At 43.1% G+C, this 15,336-nt stretch overlaps 1 protein-coding gene across 1 annotated transcript in view; it reads right to left on the reverse strand.

Moving 5' to 3' along the window:
• tm9sf4 (transmembrane 9 superfamily protein member 4) overlaps positions 1-13,263 on the reverse strand; it is a gene marked incomplete at its 3' end in the record, with an annotated part of 53,201 nt that extends 39,938 nt beyond the window's left edge. Inside the window, exons 1-5 of the mRNA XM_079531525.1 lie at positions 13,197-13,263; positions 6,391-6,501; positions 4,919-5,018; positions 1,723-1,879; positions 1,170-1,308 (exon numbers count right to left, since the gene is read on the reverse strand). Of these exons, the coding sequence (XP_079387651.1) occupies positions 1,170-1,308; positions 1,723-1,879; positions 4,919-5,018; positions 6,391-6,501; positions 13,197-13,232 (543 nt within the window). The 5' untranslated portion in view covers positions 13,233-13,263. The remainder of the gene's footprint in view (positions 1-1,169; positions 1,309-1,722; positions 1,880-4,918; positions 5,019-6,390; positions 6,502-13,196) is intronic.
• Between the last annotated feature and the right edge of the window lie 2,073 nt (positions 13,264-15,336).

Here is a 15,336-nt window from a genome sequence, read left to right on the forward strand (position 1 = left end):
ATTAGGCATTATTTAATTGGTGCTTCTTTTGTGTCATATTTTTCAGTTTTACAAATTTGCCTTGATTCCTGGTTTGGAGAAGAAGTAAAAACATCTTCAAACTTTACTCTGCCTCTGACCGTCTCTTCAAGTCAAGTGTTAGCTGTCTGTTAATTTGTGTACCCTCCACACACATTGAGAACAGAACACGGACGTTAACAGAAACAGCAGTCCAATAAATTACTGCCTACATAATGAAGTTTTAATGTATTTAGCGCAATTCAATGAAATAATGTTAGATAACATATATTTTTTAATGTCAGGAATTAATTAATATTAATAAAACATATGTTCGGAGACACAATTAATGTGTCTCACATGCATGTACAAAATATATATTGGACTTTAGCACATAGCTTTACAACCTCACCAACCTTAATCCAAAAACTATTAAAATATAAGGCCTTCTACAGCAAGCAACTCATTCCTCTCCTAACGTCATGCGCTGGGCCTGGGTGATATGAATGAATCAGATTAGTAATACTATTGCAAATGCAAATGAATTGTTTTATTATAATAAATAAAACAAAACAATTGCAAATAAATGCACAGATCATTTGTCTCAAGATCTGTAGCTTCGAGATCCGCCAGGGAAGAAAAGAGAGGGGAAACGAAAGTTTAAAAAGTACATTTGTGTTGATTTCTTTCGCTGGTTCAACTTCTGCCTCTTCTGAGTTGGAGCGCAATAAGAGCATGCATGCAGAAGCAGCGCACGTGCGCGCAAACGCGTGCATGTGCGTTCAAGAGCGAGCTTGCGCAATGCATTATGGGGCAGATTTGCTTCGCTGTGTTTTTGTAGTGACCATCGGATGGTCCCTACAATTCCCGGTGCATTGTGGGATACTTCAGTCCACTACATTAGGGTGCAAAAATGCTCACTACATATTCGGATAACAAAATGGCGGAACCCCAAAGTAGTGCACTATATGGGGCATAGGGAATGAATTCGAACGCAGCCCCAGTCTGTATCCATGTCCAAACTACCACCCCCCTGTATCCTACCTTGTTGTTGTCTGTGAAGCCCAGACTGTATCCATGTCCAAACTACCACCCCCCTGTAGCCTACCTTGTTGTTGTCTGTGAAGCCCAGTCTGTATCCATGTCCAAACTACCACCCCCCTGTAGCCTACCTTGTTGTTGTCTGTGAAGCCCAGTCTGTATCCATGTTCAAACTGGACGTCCCGCGCCGTGTCTTTCTTCTGCTCCTCCTCGGCCTCTCTGTTGGGGTAGAACTCCAGCCGCGTGGCCACCGGCAGGTTGTCTGCGATGCTGAGCAACATGGATGACAGACAAATAAAATGTCACTTGGCCAGGTCCTAATTATGTAATTTGTGAAACAGCGTGAAAGTAGCCGCCGCACACTAGCGCCGTGTGTCTGACCTACACACTCAACACAATATGTAAAACTAGGATGTTTTGGTAGCCATACGGCTAACCAGTTGAAACTAGGATGTTTTGGTAGCCATACGGCTAACCAGTTGAAACTAGGATGTTTTGGTAGCCATACGGAATATCTATATAATGAAACTATACATATAAACTATACATATATACTATACTATGCTATACATATGTACTATGAAGTGCTAAGATTACATACAAAGGAATTCTAGTGCTGTCTACAGAACATGCTATAAGTCTGTATCAGTATCAGAGTTAACTAAGGAGGAGGAGGAGTCTTACAGGTGTACATAGTACTCCTCCTGGATCCTCTCGGCCACCAGCTTGCTGTCCTCCACGTTCAGCTTCTTCTTCTCACACACCACCTCACACCTCTTCTCCTGGTTCATGAACACGTTGTACTGAGTGTTCACGATGCGGTCCCCCCGGAGCACCTCACCTGGAGGACACACAGCCAAGGGAAGGAAAACATGAACACATTGTACTGAGTGTTCACGATGCGGTCCCCATGGAGCACCTCACCTGGAGGACACACAGGGAAAACATGAACACATTGTACTGAGTGTTCACGATGCGGTCCCCATGGAGCACCTCACCTGGAGGACACACAGGGAAAACATGAACACATTGTACTGAGTGTTCACGATGCGGTACCCATGGAGCACCTCACCTGGTGGACACACAGCCAAGGGAAGGAAAACATGAACACGTTGTACTGAGTGTTCACGATGCGGTCCCCAGGGAGCACCTCACCTGGAGGACACACAGGGAAAACATGAACACATTGTACTGAGTGTTCACGATGCGGTCCCCCCAGAGCACCTCACCTGGAGGACACACAGGGAAAACATGAACACGTTGTACTGAGTGTTCACGATGCGGTCCCCAGGGAGCACCTCACCTGGAGGACACACAGGGAAAACATGAACACATTGTACTGAGTGTTCACGATGCGGTCCCCATGGAGCACCTCACCTGGAGGACACACAGCCAAGGGAAGGAAAACATGAACACATTGTACTGAGTGTTCACGATGCGGTCCCCCCGGAGCACCTCACCTGGAGGACACACAGGGAAAACATGAACACGTTGTACTGAGTGTTCACGATGCGGTCCCCATGGAGCACCTCACCTGGAGGACACACAGCCAAGGGAAGGAAAACATGAACACATTGTACTGAGTGTTCACGATGCGGTCCCCATGGAGCACCTCACCTGGAGGACACACAGGGAAAACATGAACACATTGTACTGAGTGTTCACGATGCGGTCCCCATGGAGCACCTCACCTGGAGGACACACAGCCAAGGGAAGGAAAACATGAACACATTGTACTGAGTGTTCACGATGCGGTCCCCATGGAGCACCTCACCTGGAGGACACACAGGGAAAACATGAACACATTGTACTGAGTGTTCACGATGCGGTCCCCAGGGAGCACCTCACCTGGAGGACACACAGCCAAGGGAAGGAAAACATGAACACATTGTACTGAGTGTTCACGATGCGGTCCCCAGGGAGCACCTCACCTGGAGGACACACAGCCAAGGGAAGGAAAACATGAACACATTGTACTGAGTGTTCACGATGCGGTACCCATGGAGCACCTCACCTGGAGGACACACAGGGAAAACATGAACACATTGTACTGAGTGTTCACGATGCGGTCCCCCCGGAGCACCTCACCTGGTGGACACACAGGGAAAACATGAACACATTGTACTGAGTGTTCACGATGCGGTACCCCCAGAGCACCTCACCTGGAGGACACACAGCCAAGGGAAGGAAAACATGAACACATTGTACTGAGTGTTCACGCTGCGGTCCCCATGGAGCACCTCACCTGGAGGACACACAGGGAAAACATGAACACGTTGTACTGAGTGTTCACGATGCGGTCCCCATGGAGCACCTCACCTGGAGGACACACAGGGAAAACATGAACACGTTGTACTGAGTGTTCACGATGCGGTACCCATGGAGCACCTCACCTGGAGGACACACAGGGAAAACATGAACACATTGTACTGAGTGTTCACGATGCGGTCCCCATGGAGCACCTCACCTGGAGGACACACAGCCAAGGGAAGGAAAACATGAACACATTGTACTGAGTGTTCACGATGCGGTCCCCATGGAGCACCTCACCTGGAGGACACACAGCCAGAGGCACAAAGGGAAAGCATGCATGTGTGAATTAGGAATGTGCAATGTAATATTGAACAGGTCTGACAACAATACTTTGAAGTGCCATGAATGATAACGTAATGTATCAATGATCAATGACTTGACCATTTTATAGGTAATGAAAATGTAAAATGAGTGTGCATTCATGCAGAGGTACTGAGAACACATTCTGGGTGATTCATTTCCCCCGAGTGGAAATATATATCTTCTAGGCTTTGAAGATTTAAAGACGTTTATCTGTTTCTATTGAAGAAGAGTTGCACTGGGGAGGATAGTGGCTTCCTCTCCTCCGCTCACTGTCAGGTGAAAAGGAGTGGCTGTCAACGCCATGTGTGTCAGAGTGAGACAAGTGACAAGTGAATAATGAAGTTAAACTCTGGTTGAAATCAGGCCAGAGGTGCGAATACGTTAAGCATATTTTAAAACATTGAAGTGTAATCTGTGAATGTAATTTATTTTGTACTTGGATTAGATGTATTTGCATGTAATTTTCTAGAAAAGATTATTTTTTAGGTAGATCATGTTTGCATAGAAATGCCTAACCAGGAACTGGGGTTGCAAATTAGCCTTGACGGCTACGAACCCACATACAATGCAACGGTTTCATGTTTTTACAACTTGATACATTGTTGTTTGTATTGTCCCTGTTAAATAAACGTATACATAAATGATAAACACCCACCCCAAGACCAAACAGTAGGGCTTACCAGCGCTGGGAGGGGTTGTTGTTTTTGGCAGAAAATTTCTATTTTAGTCTAGTCTTTGGAATTAAACTTAATTTAGTTTTAGTCATATTTTAGTCACCTGGAATTTTTTAGTGTTAGTCTAGTTTTAGTCGACTAAATGTCATAAGATTTTAGTCGACTAAATCTGCAGTTCATTTAGTCGACTAAAATGTATTTTGGCGGGCCTTGATGCCGTCGTAATGGCTCGTTTTACACTAGCCGAAAATAGCCGATTTACACTAGCCGAAAATAGCCGATCTACAAGCTCACAACGCGATGCGTTGTGAGCTTGTAGATCGGCTATTTCCAGCATGCAACCAAGTGTAAAATGACTTATACTGGAGCTCTTGTCCACTAGTCCCTTCCTGACATTTTAGTCTAGTTTCTATCTGTTGACGAAATTGTCAGAGTTTGTCAGTGAAAAAGGGTAGTCGACGAACATTTTTTCGTCTTAGTTTTAGTCGACCAAAACAACAGTGCTGTGAGTCGGTGCTTACCCAGATTCTCTGCCTTGTAGACCACAGTTTTAGTCGACCAAAACAACAGTGCTGTGAGTCGGTGCTTACCCAGATTCTCTGCCTTGTAGACCACAGACGTCGGCTGGCAGAAAGGCAGGGAGTAGTATTCATATGGGAGCTGGGTACGGGAGCTGGTTAGCTTCACTGCCTGGGTGGGGAAGGAAGAGGGGAAGAAAGAGGGGAAGAAAGAAAAAAGAAAGAAAGAAAAATTCTTACAGTTAATTGAACACAGAGTTGTTCCATTTGGAAACTCTGTTACAAATTGATAAATAAACCCATTCTGGACGGGAACCCCTTTTTTATGTTAGACTTTAGCTATTGAAAAATAGCAGATCTACAAGCACATAGCGCGGCACCGAGTGCCGTGCCACGAGCTTGTAGGTCACAAATTGTAGGTCACAAATCTTTGAATATATATATACTTTCAGAGCAAACATTTTTAACTCAAATCTTTGCTTCTGGGAGTCACTGTTTTTCAGAAAACTGTCATGATTTAGAAGACATTTTGTAGAATGGAGCTCAAGTCTAAATGGGTTAACACCGAGTCTACGTTGGCTGCCTGCGTTGAGGTCAGAATATATATATTCAAAGATTTGTGCCGCATTTTCACGATTTTTCAAAAATAGCAGACCTACAAGCTCGTAGCGCGGCACTCAGTGCCGCGCTACGAGCTTGTAGATCTGCTATTTTTCAATAGCTAAAAGTGTAACATAATGCTTAAAACACCAAAAGGGGTTCCCGCCCAGAATGGGTTAATACCTTGACAAAACAAGAGGACTTGTCCAGTGGAAATCACCCACACATTATCCACTCACTGGCAATCCCAATAATTAAGTACACAGTATCTGAAACACTTCTGGTCTTATCTGAGAAATGTATTGAGTGACTGACAGTCTGACACAACAAACAACAGTGCAACCCCTGAATCATGCCAAAGGTGAAACAAGGACTAATGAACCAAGCAAGTAACAGACAAAAGGGCCTGGGGAGATGGACTTAATGTCCAAATGAAGGAAAGTAGGAGACAAAGGTTTTGGCTATCCAGCCTTCATCAGTCACACTGATGAAGGCTGGAGTCCAACATGATGATCAGTCACACTGATGAAGGCTGGAGTCCAACATGCAAGAATAAATCATTGAAATGCAGTAGCGCGGCACTCAGTGCCGCGCTATGAGCTTGTAGATCTATTTTTGAAAGATCGTGAAAATACGGCACAAATCTTGAATATACTCTTTCAGTGTGAACTCAAATGTTTGCTTCTGGGGGGTTCCTGGAATAACATATATTCAGATGGGGGTCGATGTCGATGACATAATTTTTGGGGTCCTTGACATGAAATATTGAGCACCACTGATATAGAAACATAGGTATTTCAGAAAACTGTCAGCATTTAGAAGATTTTTTTTGTATTTCGACGTCAGGCCTAAATGGGTTAAGTTAAGTGAGTTAAAGAGTGAACTCTGAATATATACATTAGAAAGAGTGTTTGATAGAAACCATGTCTAGGTTTTGATGTTACCTTGATTTCTACGAGGTCGTTTTCATGGAAGTTCTGGGGCGCAACTCCAGGTACGTAGAAGGGCCGCCCGCCAGGCAAGATGGACATCAGCACCAAGGCCCACCACGTCTCCTGTAACACACACACACACACACACAGTCACACACACACACACACACACACACACACAGTCAGTCACACAGTCAGTCACACACACACACACACACACACACACACACACACACACACACACACACACACACACACACACACACACACACACACACACACACACACACACACACACACACACACACACACACACACACACACACACACACACACACACACACACACACACACACACACACACACACACACACACAGTCTAACTTGAACTAAACCATGTATCGGCACATGAACTGCTAAATGCTTAAAGGGGAAAACCACCCATTTTCAACATTTTACTATGTCATTAATATACCTTAGAGCTGTTGTGTGGAAATAATAAAAAAGTCCCCCCATTCTGTGTTTCCTAGAACTGTAATTATGAAAAAAATCATTAACATGGTGAAACACATCTTGATGACATCATCAAGATGTGTTTCACCATGTTAATGATTTTTTTCAGACCTCTAGTTCTAGGAAACACAGAATGGGGGAACCTTTTTATTATTTCCACACAACAGCAGGTATATTAATGACATAGTAAAATGTTGAAAATGAGTGGAATGCCCCTTTAAGGGACTCCCAGACAGTGCTATTAAACTAAACCAGTAATTCAGTCAGTCGTTACATAAAACACGCCCTGTACTCACTTTAGAAAAGAGTGTCTTTGCAAATGCCTCACAGCAGCAGAACACACATGGTAGTTTAGAGTTCCCCAGCCATGGGATATGTTTTCTAATCCAGAGTACACGTCGGTTCCTGGTAGTTTAGAGTTCCCCAGCCATGGGATATGTTTTCTAATCCAGAGTACACGTCGGTTCCTGGTAGTTTAGAGTTCCCCAGACATGGGATATGTTTGCTAATCCAGAGTACACGTAGGTTCCTGGTAGTTTAGAGTTCCCCAGACATGGGATATGTTTTCTAATCCAGAGAACACGTAGGTTCCTCTGGTAGTTTAGAGTTCCCCAGCCATGGGATATGTTTTCTAATCCAGAGTACACGTAGGTTCCTGGTAGTTTAGAGTTCCCCAGACATGGGATATGTTTTCTAATCCAGAGAACACGTAGGTTCCTGGTAGTTTAGAGTTCCCCAGCCATGGGATATGTTTTCTAATCCAGAGTACACGTAGGTTCCTGGTAGTTTAGAGTTCCCCAGCCATGGGATATGTTTTCTAATCCAGAGTACACGTAGGTTCCTGGTAGTTTAGAGTTCCCCAGCCATGGGATATGTTTTCTAATCCAGAGTACACGTAGGTTCCTGGTAGTTTAGAGTTCCCCAGCCATGGGATATGTTTTCTAATCCAGAGTACACGTAGGTTCCTCTGGTAGTTTAGAGTTCCCCAGCCATGGGATATGTTTTCTAATCCAGAGTACACGTAGGTTCCTCTGGTAGTTTAGAGTTCCCCAGTCACAAGTTCGGTGTGACTGGGGAGGCGTTGGTTCACTTCTACAGAGCCACTGTAGAGAGTGTCCTCGTCTTCTCAGTCTGTGTGGTATGGAAACACCACCGTCTTAGAGAGGAAACAGCTGGAAAGGGTGGTACGCACAGCGTCAAAAATCATTGGCCTCGACCTCCCATCTGTCTCCTCTATCTACACCATACGCACTAAGCGCAGGATGCAGAAGGTGCGAGTTTGTAGATCTGCTATTTTTGAAAAATCTTGAAAATGTGGCTCAAATTGATATATTCTTTCAGAGCGAACGTTGTTAACTCAAATCTTTGCTTCTGGGGGGTCCCTGGAACAACTTATTCTGGGGAGTCCCTGGAACAATTTATTCTGGGGAGTCCCTGGAACAACTTATTTTGAGATGCATTAGAAGACTTTTTTTTAATCGACCTCAGTCGTTATAGCCGACCAGATGATACATTCTATGATGTTGCTTTATGTTACTTTAAAGTTTAACATGTTTTGTTTTATTTTGAACAAATATATCCATCCAATGATGTTTGGTGGTGTTTAACAGTTATGATGTTTGGTGGTGTTTAACAGTTATGATGTTTGGTGGTGTTTAACAGTTATGATGTTTGGTGGTGTTTAACAGTTATGATGTTTGGTGGTGTTTAACAGTTATGATGTTTGGTGGTGTTTAACAGTTATGATGTTTGGTGGTGATTCGACTGATTGTAACTTTTGCTCAACATGGTTTTGTCAAACTCAATGACAATTAGTAGCCTCCCGTAATGCTCAAATGAGGTTGAGCCACCAGACTGTATGCGATTGAAGGACCGGATTGATGCAATGAAGGACCGGAAAGTCTGGCGTGGCATTCTGAAATCCATGATCTCGACCGCGGTCGAAAAATGATGATGTATGCGATTGCGTTTAATCAATGAATTACTTAATTACCATATCATGAGTGTCAAAGCAAAAGCAAAGCAAAGTTCTTTGTTTACCCAGGGTGAATGGACTAAGCTGGAGATGCTTGTTTACAGCCAGACCCTGCTCATAGAACATTTCATGGTAGGGGTTCAATGCCTTGCTCAAGGGCACTTCAGCGGTGGTAATTTTAACGTGCCGGTCCGGGGATTCGAACTGGCGACCTTCCGATAACAAGACCGCTCCTAACAAGACCCTAACAACATTCATGTCAGATGTGAGCATACTTCCTGACTCCTTAGCCACATCCTATGAGATGTGAACATACTTCCTGACTCCTTAGCCACATCCTATGAGATGTGAGCATACTTCCTGACTCCTTAGCCACATCCTATGAGATGTGAGCATACTTCTTGACTCCTTAGCCACATCCTATGAGATGTGAGCATACTTCCTGACTCCTTAGCCACATCCTATGAGATGTGAGCATACTTCCTGACTCCTTAGCCACATCCTATGAGATGTGAACATACTTCCTGACTCCTTAGCCACATCCTATGAGATGTGAGCATACTTCCTGACTCCTTAGCCACATCCTATGAGATGTGAGCATACTTCTTGACTCCTTAGCCACATCCTATGAGATGTGAGCATACTTCCTGACTCCTTAGCCACATCCTATGAGATGTGAGCATACTTCCTGACTCCTTAGCCACATCCTATGAGATGTGAGCATACTTCCTGACTCCTTCAGCCACATCCTATGAGATGTGAGCATACTTCCTGACTCCTTCAGCCACATCCTATGAGATGTGAGCATACTTCCTGACTCCTTCAGCCACATCCTATGAGATGTGAGCATACTTCCTGACTCCTTCAGCCACATCCTATGAGATGTGAGCATACTTCCTGACTCCTTCAGCCACATCCTATGAGATGTGAGCATACTTCCTGACTCCTTAGCCACATCCTATGAGATGTGAGCATACTTCCTGACTCCTTAGCCACATCCTATGAGATGTGAGCATACTTCCTGACTCCTTAGCCACATCCTATGATATGTGAGCATACTTCCTGACTCCTTAGCCACATCCTATGAGATGTGAGCATACTTCCTGACTCCTTAGCCACATCCTATGCATCAATTGCCTCGCTCATAAATAATACATGATGGCCTTTTCCTCCATTGTAAATGCGCAACAGAACATTGGCCACGCCCCTAGCGGCCAATGTTCTGTTGCGCATTTACAATGGAGTGAAATCCAAGATGGATGCCAGATTCCGAGACAGAGTGGATCAAAACACCTTTTTTTATTGAAAACAACGCTCCTACAACTTTCAAACGCAGGGCGTAGGCCAAGCTGAGAAGTGGGGCAGCAACGTGAGCACCTTAGATTTTGCGTAGGTACATGTTGAGAGCGATTATAGGTCCACGAGCCAAGAATTGAAACACCATGAGTAATGATCACTTAGACTCTCGTAGAGAGCAGACGTCAGAATTGAAAAATACCTCTACGAGACTCTAAATCTTAGGCTAACATGATGGCATGCATCGGTTTCACTCAAATACAACGTACTGAATGAGTGCCAATCCTACAGTAAGTATCCATTCAAATACAACGTACTGAATGAGTGCCAATCCTACAGTAAGTAAGTATCCATTCAATCATAAACACAGTAAAAAAATAAACAAATCAAATGACTGACTGATAGTGTCTATTTGGTTTCATTTAACCCATTCTGGGGGGGAACCCCTTTTGGTGTTTTAACTAAGCATTATGTTATGCTTTAGCTATTGAAAAATAGCAGATCTACAAGCTCATAGCGCGCCACCGAGTGGCGCGCTACGAGCTTGTATGTCTGCTATTTTTGAAAAATCGTGAAAATACGGCACAAATCTTTGAATATATATTCTTTCAGAGCGAACGTTTTTTTTATTTCGATGTCAGGTTAAATGGGTTAAATGAATACTGGTGATCTTACTGACACCGGTCAACACTAGTAGGCTATTTCCTTGTTTTTGGATATATAAAGTGTATATCTGTACGTCTCTAAAGGTTATGATGAATTGAACATGGTGGACCCTCTTGTAAACAAGTGTAATGCTTTATGGTGTCGTCCACTCACAGTTAACAGTCTTTGTATTGAGATGTGCTTGTAATGTACTGTAATTCTGCAATAAACTGTTAATAAATACTTCAAAAGCTACTCTCTGGTCTGGTGGTGGCATAATAAGGGAGCGTACCTATGTTCAAAACTGGACCCGGAAAAATCTGAACCCCCCCCCACCACCGCCCACCCCCATTTTCCCCTCACTGCATATGTTTCTTTTCCCTTTTTACCTCCTTTATGATGAATTCCTGTTCTGTTCTTTGTCTATATAGAAGTCTATATTTGTACGTCTCTAAAGGTTATGATGAATTGAACATGGTGGACCCTCCTCTTGTAAACAAGTGTAATGCTTTATGGTGTCGTCCACTCACAGTTAACAGTCTTTGTATTGAGTTGTGCTTGAAATGTACTGTAATTCTGCAAACTGTTAATACATTACATAGTACATACTTCAATCAATCAAATACTCGAAGATGAATAGAAGGAAAGCTACTCTCTGGTCTGGTGGTAAGGGAGCGTACCTATGTTCCCCAGGTTCTATGTTCCCCAGGTTCTATGTTCCCCAGGTTCTATGTTCCCCAGGTTCTATGTTCCCCACCATGCAAAAAAGGGTTTTGATTGATTGAAGTATGTATTAACAGTTTGCAGAATTACAGTACATTTCAAGCACAAACTCAATACAAAGACTGTTAACTGTGAGTGGACGACTCAATTAAGCATTACACTTGTTTACAAGAGGGTCCACCATGTTCAATTCATCAAAACATTTATGTACAAATACACTTCTATATAGACAAAGAACAGAACAGGAATTCATCATATTTCAGGAACAGGAATTCACATTGTTCCCCACTTAGAATAAACCTAAACTAGTAATTTTAGTAATTCTAGTAAGACAAAGTATTTTAGCAACTTAGTCTTAGGGTTACTTTTAGTAGCACATTCTGATTTAAGCTCAGTCTTTGAACAACCCATTGAACTTTAGGCCTGCCTATAGGCTACTTAAACTATCTAGTCTTAGCAAACTAAAAATTAACACTGGCATAAAGGGCACCCCACCGCCCCCCCCCCCCCCCCCCCCCTTTTTCCCCTCACTGTATATGTTTCTTTTCCCTTTTTACCTCCATTATGATGAATTCCTGTTCTGTTCTTTGTCTATATAGAAGTTTCTATTTGTACGTCTCTAAATGTTTTGATGAATTGAACATGGTGGACCCTGTTGTAAACAAGTGTAATGCTTAATTGTGTCGTCCACTCACAGTTAACAGCCTTTGTATTGAGTTTGTGCTTGAAATGTACTGTAATTCTGCAAACTGTTAATACAAATTTTCAATCAATCAATACAATAAACTAAAACATAATTGCTCAGACTCTTCAACAAAGATGGCAAAAACAAACATTCTTTGTTCTGTACTTATACATACAATAATGTACACAGGAGTTATGCTAGCACCTCGATATCTGAGCTAACGTAAACAACCACAGAAACATCTGATCAGACAACACTTTATGTACATTACGTTGCCCATCATGTCACCGTCATATTCCATCACCTCCCGACACCATTATTACTACGAAACACCGCCTTAAAACTTATTTTAACTTGGAGGCTTATTGCTAGTATAGCTGGAAGAACAGGGAACTCAAACTTTCCCTGCTATTCGTCCACTAACTTTAATGTGCTACAGACTACAGCCCAGAATGACAACCTCACAGACACAACTACTGCTTGTTTTCTACCAAGCTATGGTCATAAATAATATAGCAGCGGGTAAACAAAGCAACACTGTATGTAATGATATGTACATCCTTGATACATATATAGCTAGCTTCAATGCTAACTTTAGCCTGTTAGCATCACCGTTGACATCATCAACATCAGCCTGTTTATATTGACTCAGTGACGTGTGTCTCAATGTGGAGGCATATAAATCCTCCTGGATTGATTGATTGACTTATTTATTAACAGTTTGCAGAATTACAGTACATTTTAAGTACAACTCAATACAAAAAAAACTGTTAACTGTGAGTGGACGACACCATAAAGCATTACACTTGTTTACAAGAGGGTCCACCATTTTCAATTCATCAACAAATGGATAGAACACAGGACAACATGGCGTTGAGTTGTGACACAGTGTACTAAACGCAGTGTGTTTGTGTTAGAGGAACTAACGGGGGGTGAAATAATAACAAGGCTTTCAGGGAAAGATTTCTCTGTTCCACTCACCATAGCCGCGGCCGCCATCTTGAATACACGTGTCATAAGGTGACGTGACGTCACGTGAAGCGAAGCGTCCGGGTTTTTCTGGCCAGAAGCCAAATAATAATCGTCTTTATGAATCATAATAATAATAATAATAACGATAATTAACGAATTACTGATTATTATTATTAAGGGACCGATCAGCCGGAAGGGCCGCCTAGTGGCCCCTTATTGTATTTGCCCGGATTTTTCTTCTTTTTCTTTTTCCACCAAAAATAGCAGCTGGTTTAATATAAATAAGACAAATATGCCTTAATACAGTATAATTTCCCTCTATAATAAAAAATAAATAAAAACGACTTAAATATTTTATATGTTTTGTAAATGGTTACTTCTTTCAGTCATTTAAGGACTGCTCCAGAGTGACCCCTGTCTGTCACAAGTTGTCATTGATTATGTCATATGTGTCCCATGTGTATGTGGTGTAGTGTAGCCCTATGGAATATATGCATATTCTAATTTAAAACAACTTAATACTTCCTTAGGTTAATATGTAGCCTAGTCCCTATTGAGTGAAAGATTTATAAAATAAATACAATATTTATGAAGTGTTTTCAATTTTAGATTTTAATTATTGAGGGAAATATATCTATTAAGGCAAATTTGTCTTATTAGCCAATGAGCCATGGGTGCTGTGCTTTCACGAAACTTGGAAATATATATGGTAGAAGAATATATATGGTAGAAGGCTATATGCCAAACATTGAAGACGCGAGGCCCATGACCATTGGCCAAAGGGTGGCGCTATAGCACTCAATTGAAAACGCAAACTATGAACAGGCATAGCTCATGAACCGTTTGACCGTCAGCAATAAAACTTTGATATGCATATAGGCCTTTATCTCTCCTCATACCGGTAGGCCTATACCTCTCCTCATACCGGTAGGCCTATACCTCTCCTCATACCGGTAGGCCTATATCTCTCCTCATACCGGTAGGCCTATACCTCTCCTCATACCGGTAGGCCTATACCTCTCCTCATAGGCCTATATCTCTCCTCATAGGCCTATATCTCTCCTCATACCGGTAGGCCTATACCTCTCCTCATACCGGTAGGCCTATATCTCTCCTCATAGGCCTATATCTCTCCTCATACCGGTAGGCCTATATCTCTCCTCATACCGGTAGGCCTATATCTCTCCTCATACCGGTAGGCCTATATCTCTCCTCATACCGGTAGGCCTATACCTCTCCTCATACCGGTAGGCCTATATCTCTCCTCATAGGCCTATATCTCTCCTCATACCGGTAGGCCTATACCTCTCCTCATACCGGTAGGCCTATATCTCTCCTCATACCGGTAGGCCTATATCTCTCCTCATACCGGTAGGCCTATACCTCTCCTCATAGGCCTATACCTCTCCTCATACCGGTAGGCCTATACCTCTCCTCATACCGGTAGGCCTATATCTCTCCTCATACCGGTAGGCCTATATCTCTCCTCATACCGGTAGGCCTATACCTCTCCTCATAGGCCTATACCTCTCCTCATACCGGTAGGCCTATACCTCTCCTCATACCGGTAGGCCTATATCTCTCCTCAATAAAACTTTGATATGCATATAGGCCTATATCTCTCCTCATACCGGTAGGCCTATATCTCTCCTCATAGGCCTATATCTCTCCTCATACCGGTAGGCCTATATCTCTCCTCATAGGCCTATATCTCTCCTCATACCGGTAGGCCTATACCTCTCCTCATACCGGTAGGCCTATATCTCTCCTCATACCGGTAGGCCTATATCTCTCCTCATACCGGTAGGCCTATATCTCTCCTCATACCGGTAGGCCTATATCTCTCCTCATACCGGTAGGCCTATATCTCTCCTCATAGGCCTATATCTCTCCTCATACCGGTAGGCCTATATCTCTCCTCATACCGGTAGGCCTATACCTCTCCTCATAGGCCTATATCTCTCCTCATACCGGTAGGCCTATACCTCTCCTCATACCGGTAGGCCTATACCTCTCCTCATACCGGTAGGCCTATATCTCTCCTCATACCGGTAGGCTTATACCTCTCCTCATACCGGTAGGCCTATACCTCTCCTCATACCGGTAGGCCTATACCTCTCCTCATACCGGTAGGCCTATACCTCTCCTC

Source organism: Electrona antarctica, assembly GCF_951216825.1.
Source record: "Electrona antarctica genome assembly, contig: SUPER_2_unloc_1, whole genome shotgun sequence".
In the NCBI taxonomy this organism is placed as follows: Eukaryota; Metazoa; Chordata; class Actinopteri; order Myctophiformes; family Myctophidae; genus Electrona; species Electrona antarctica.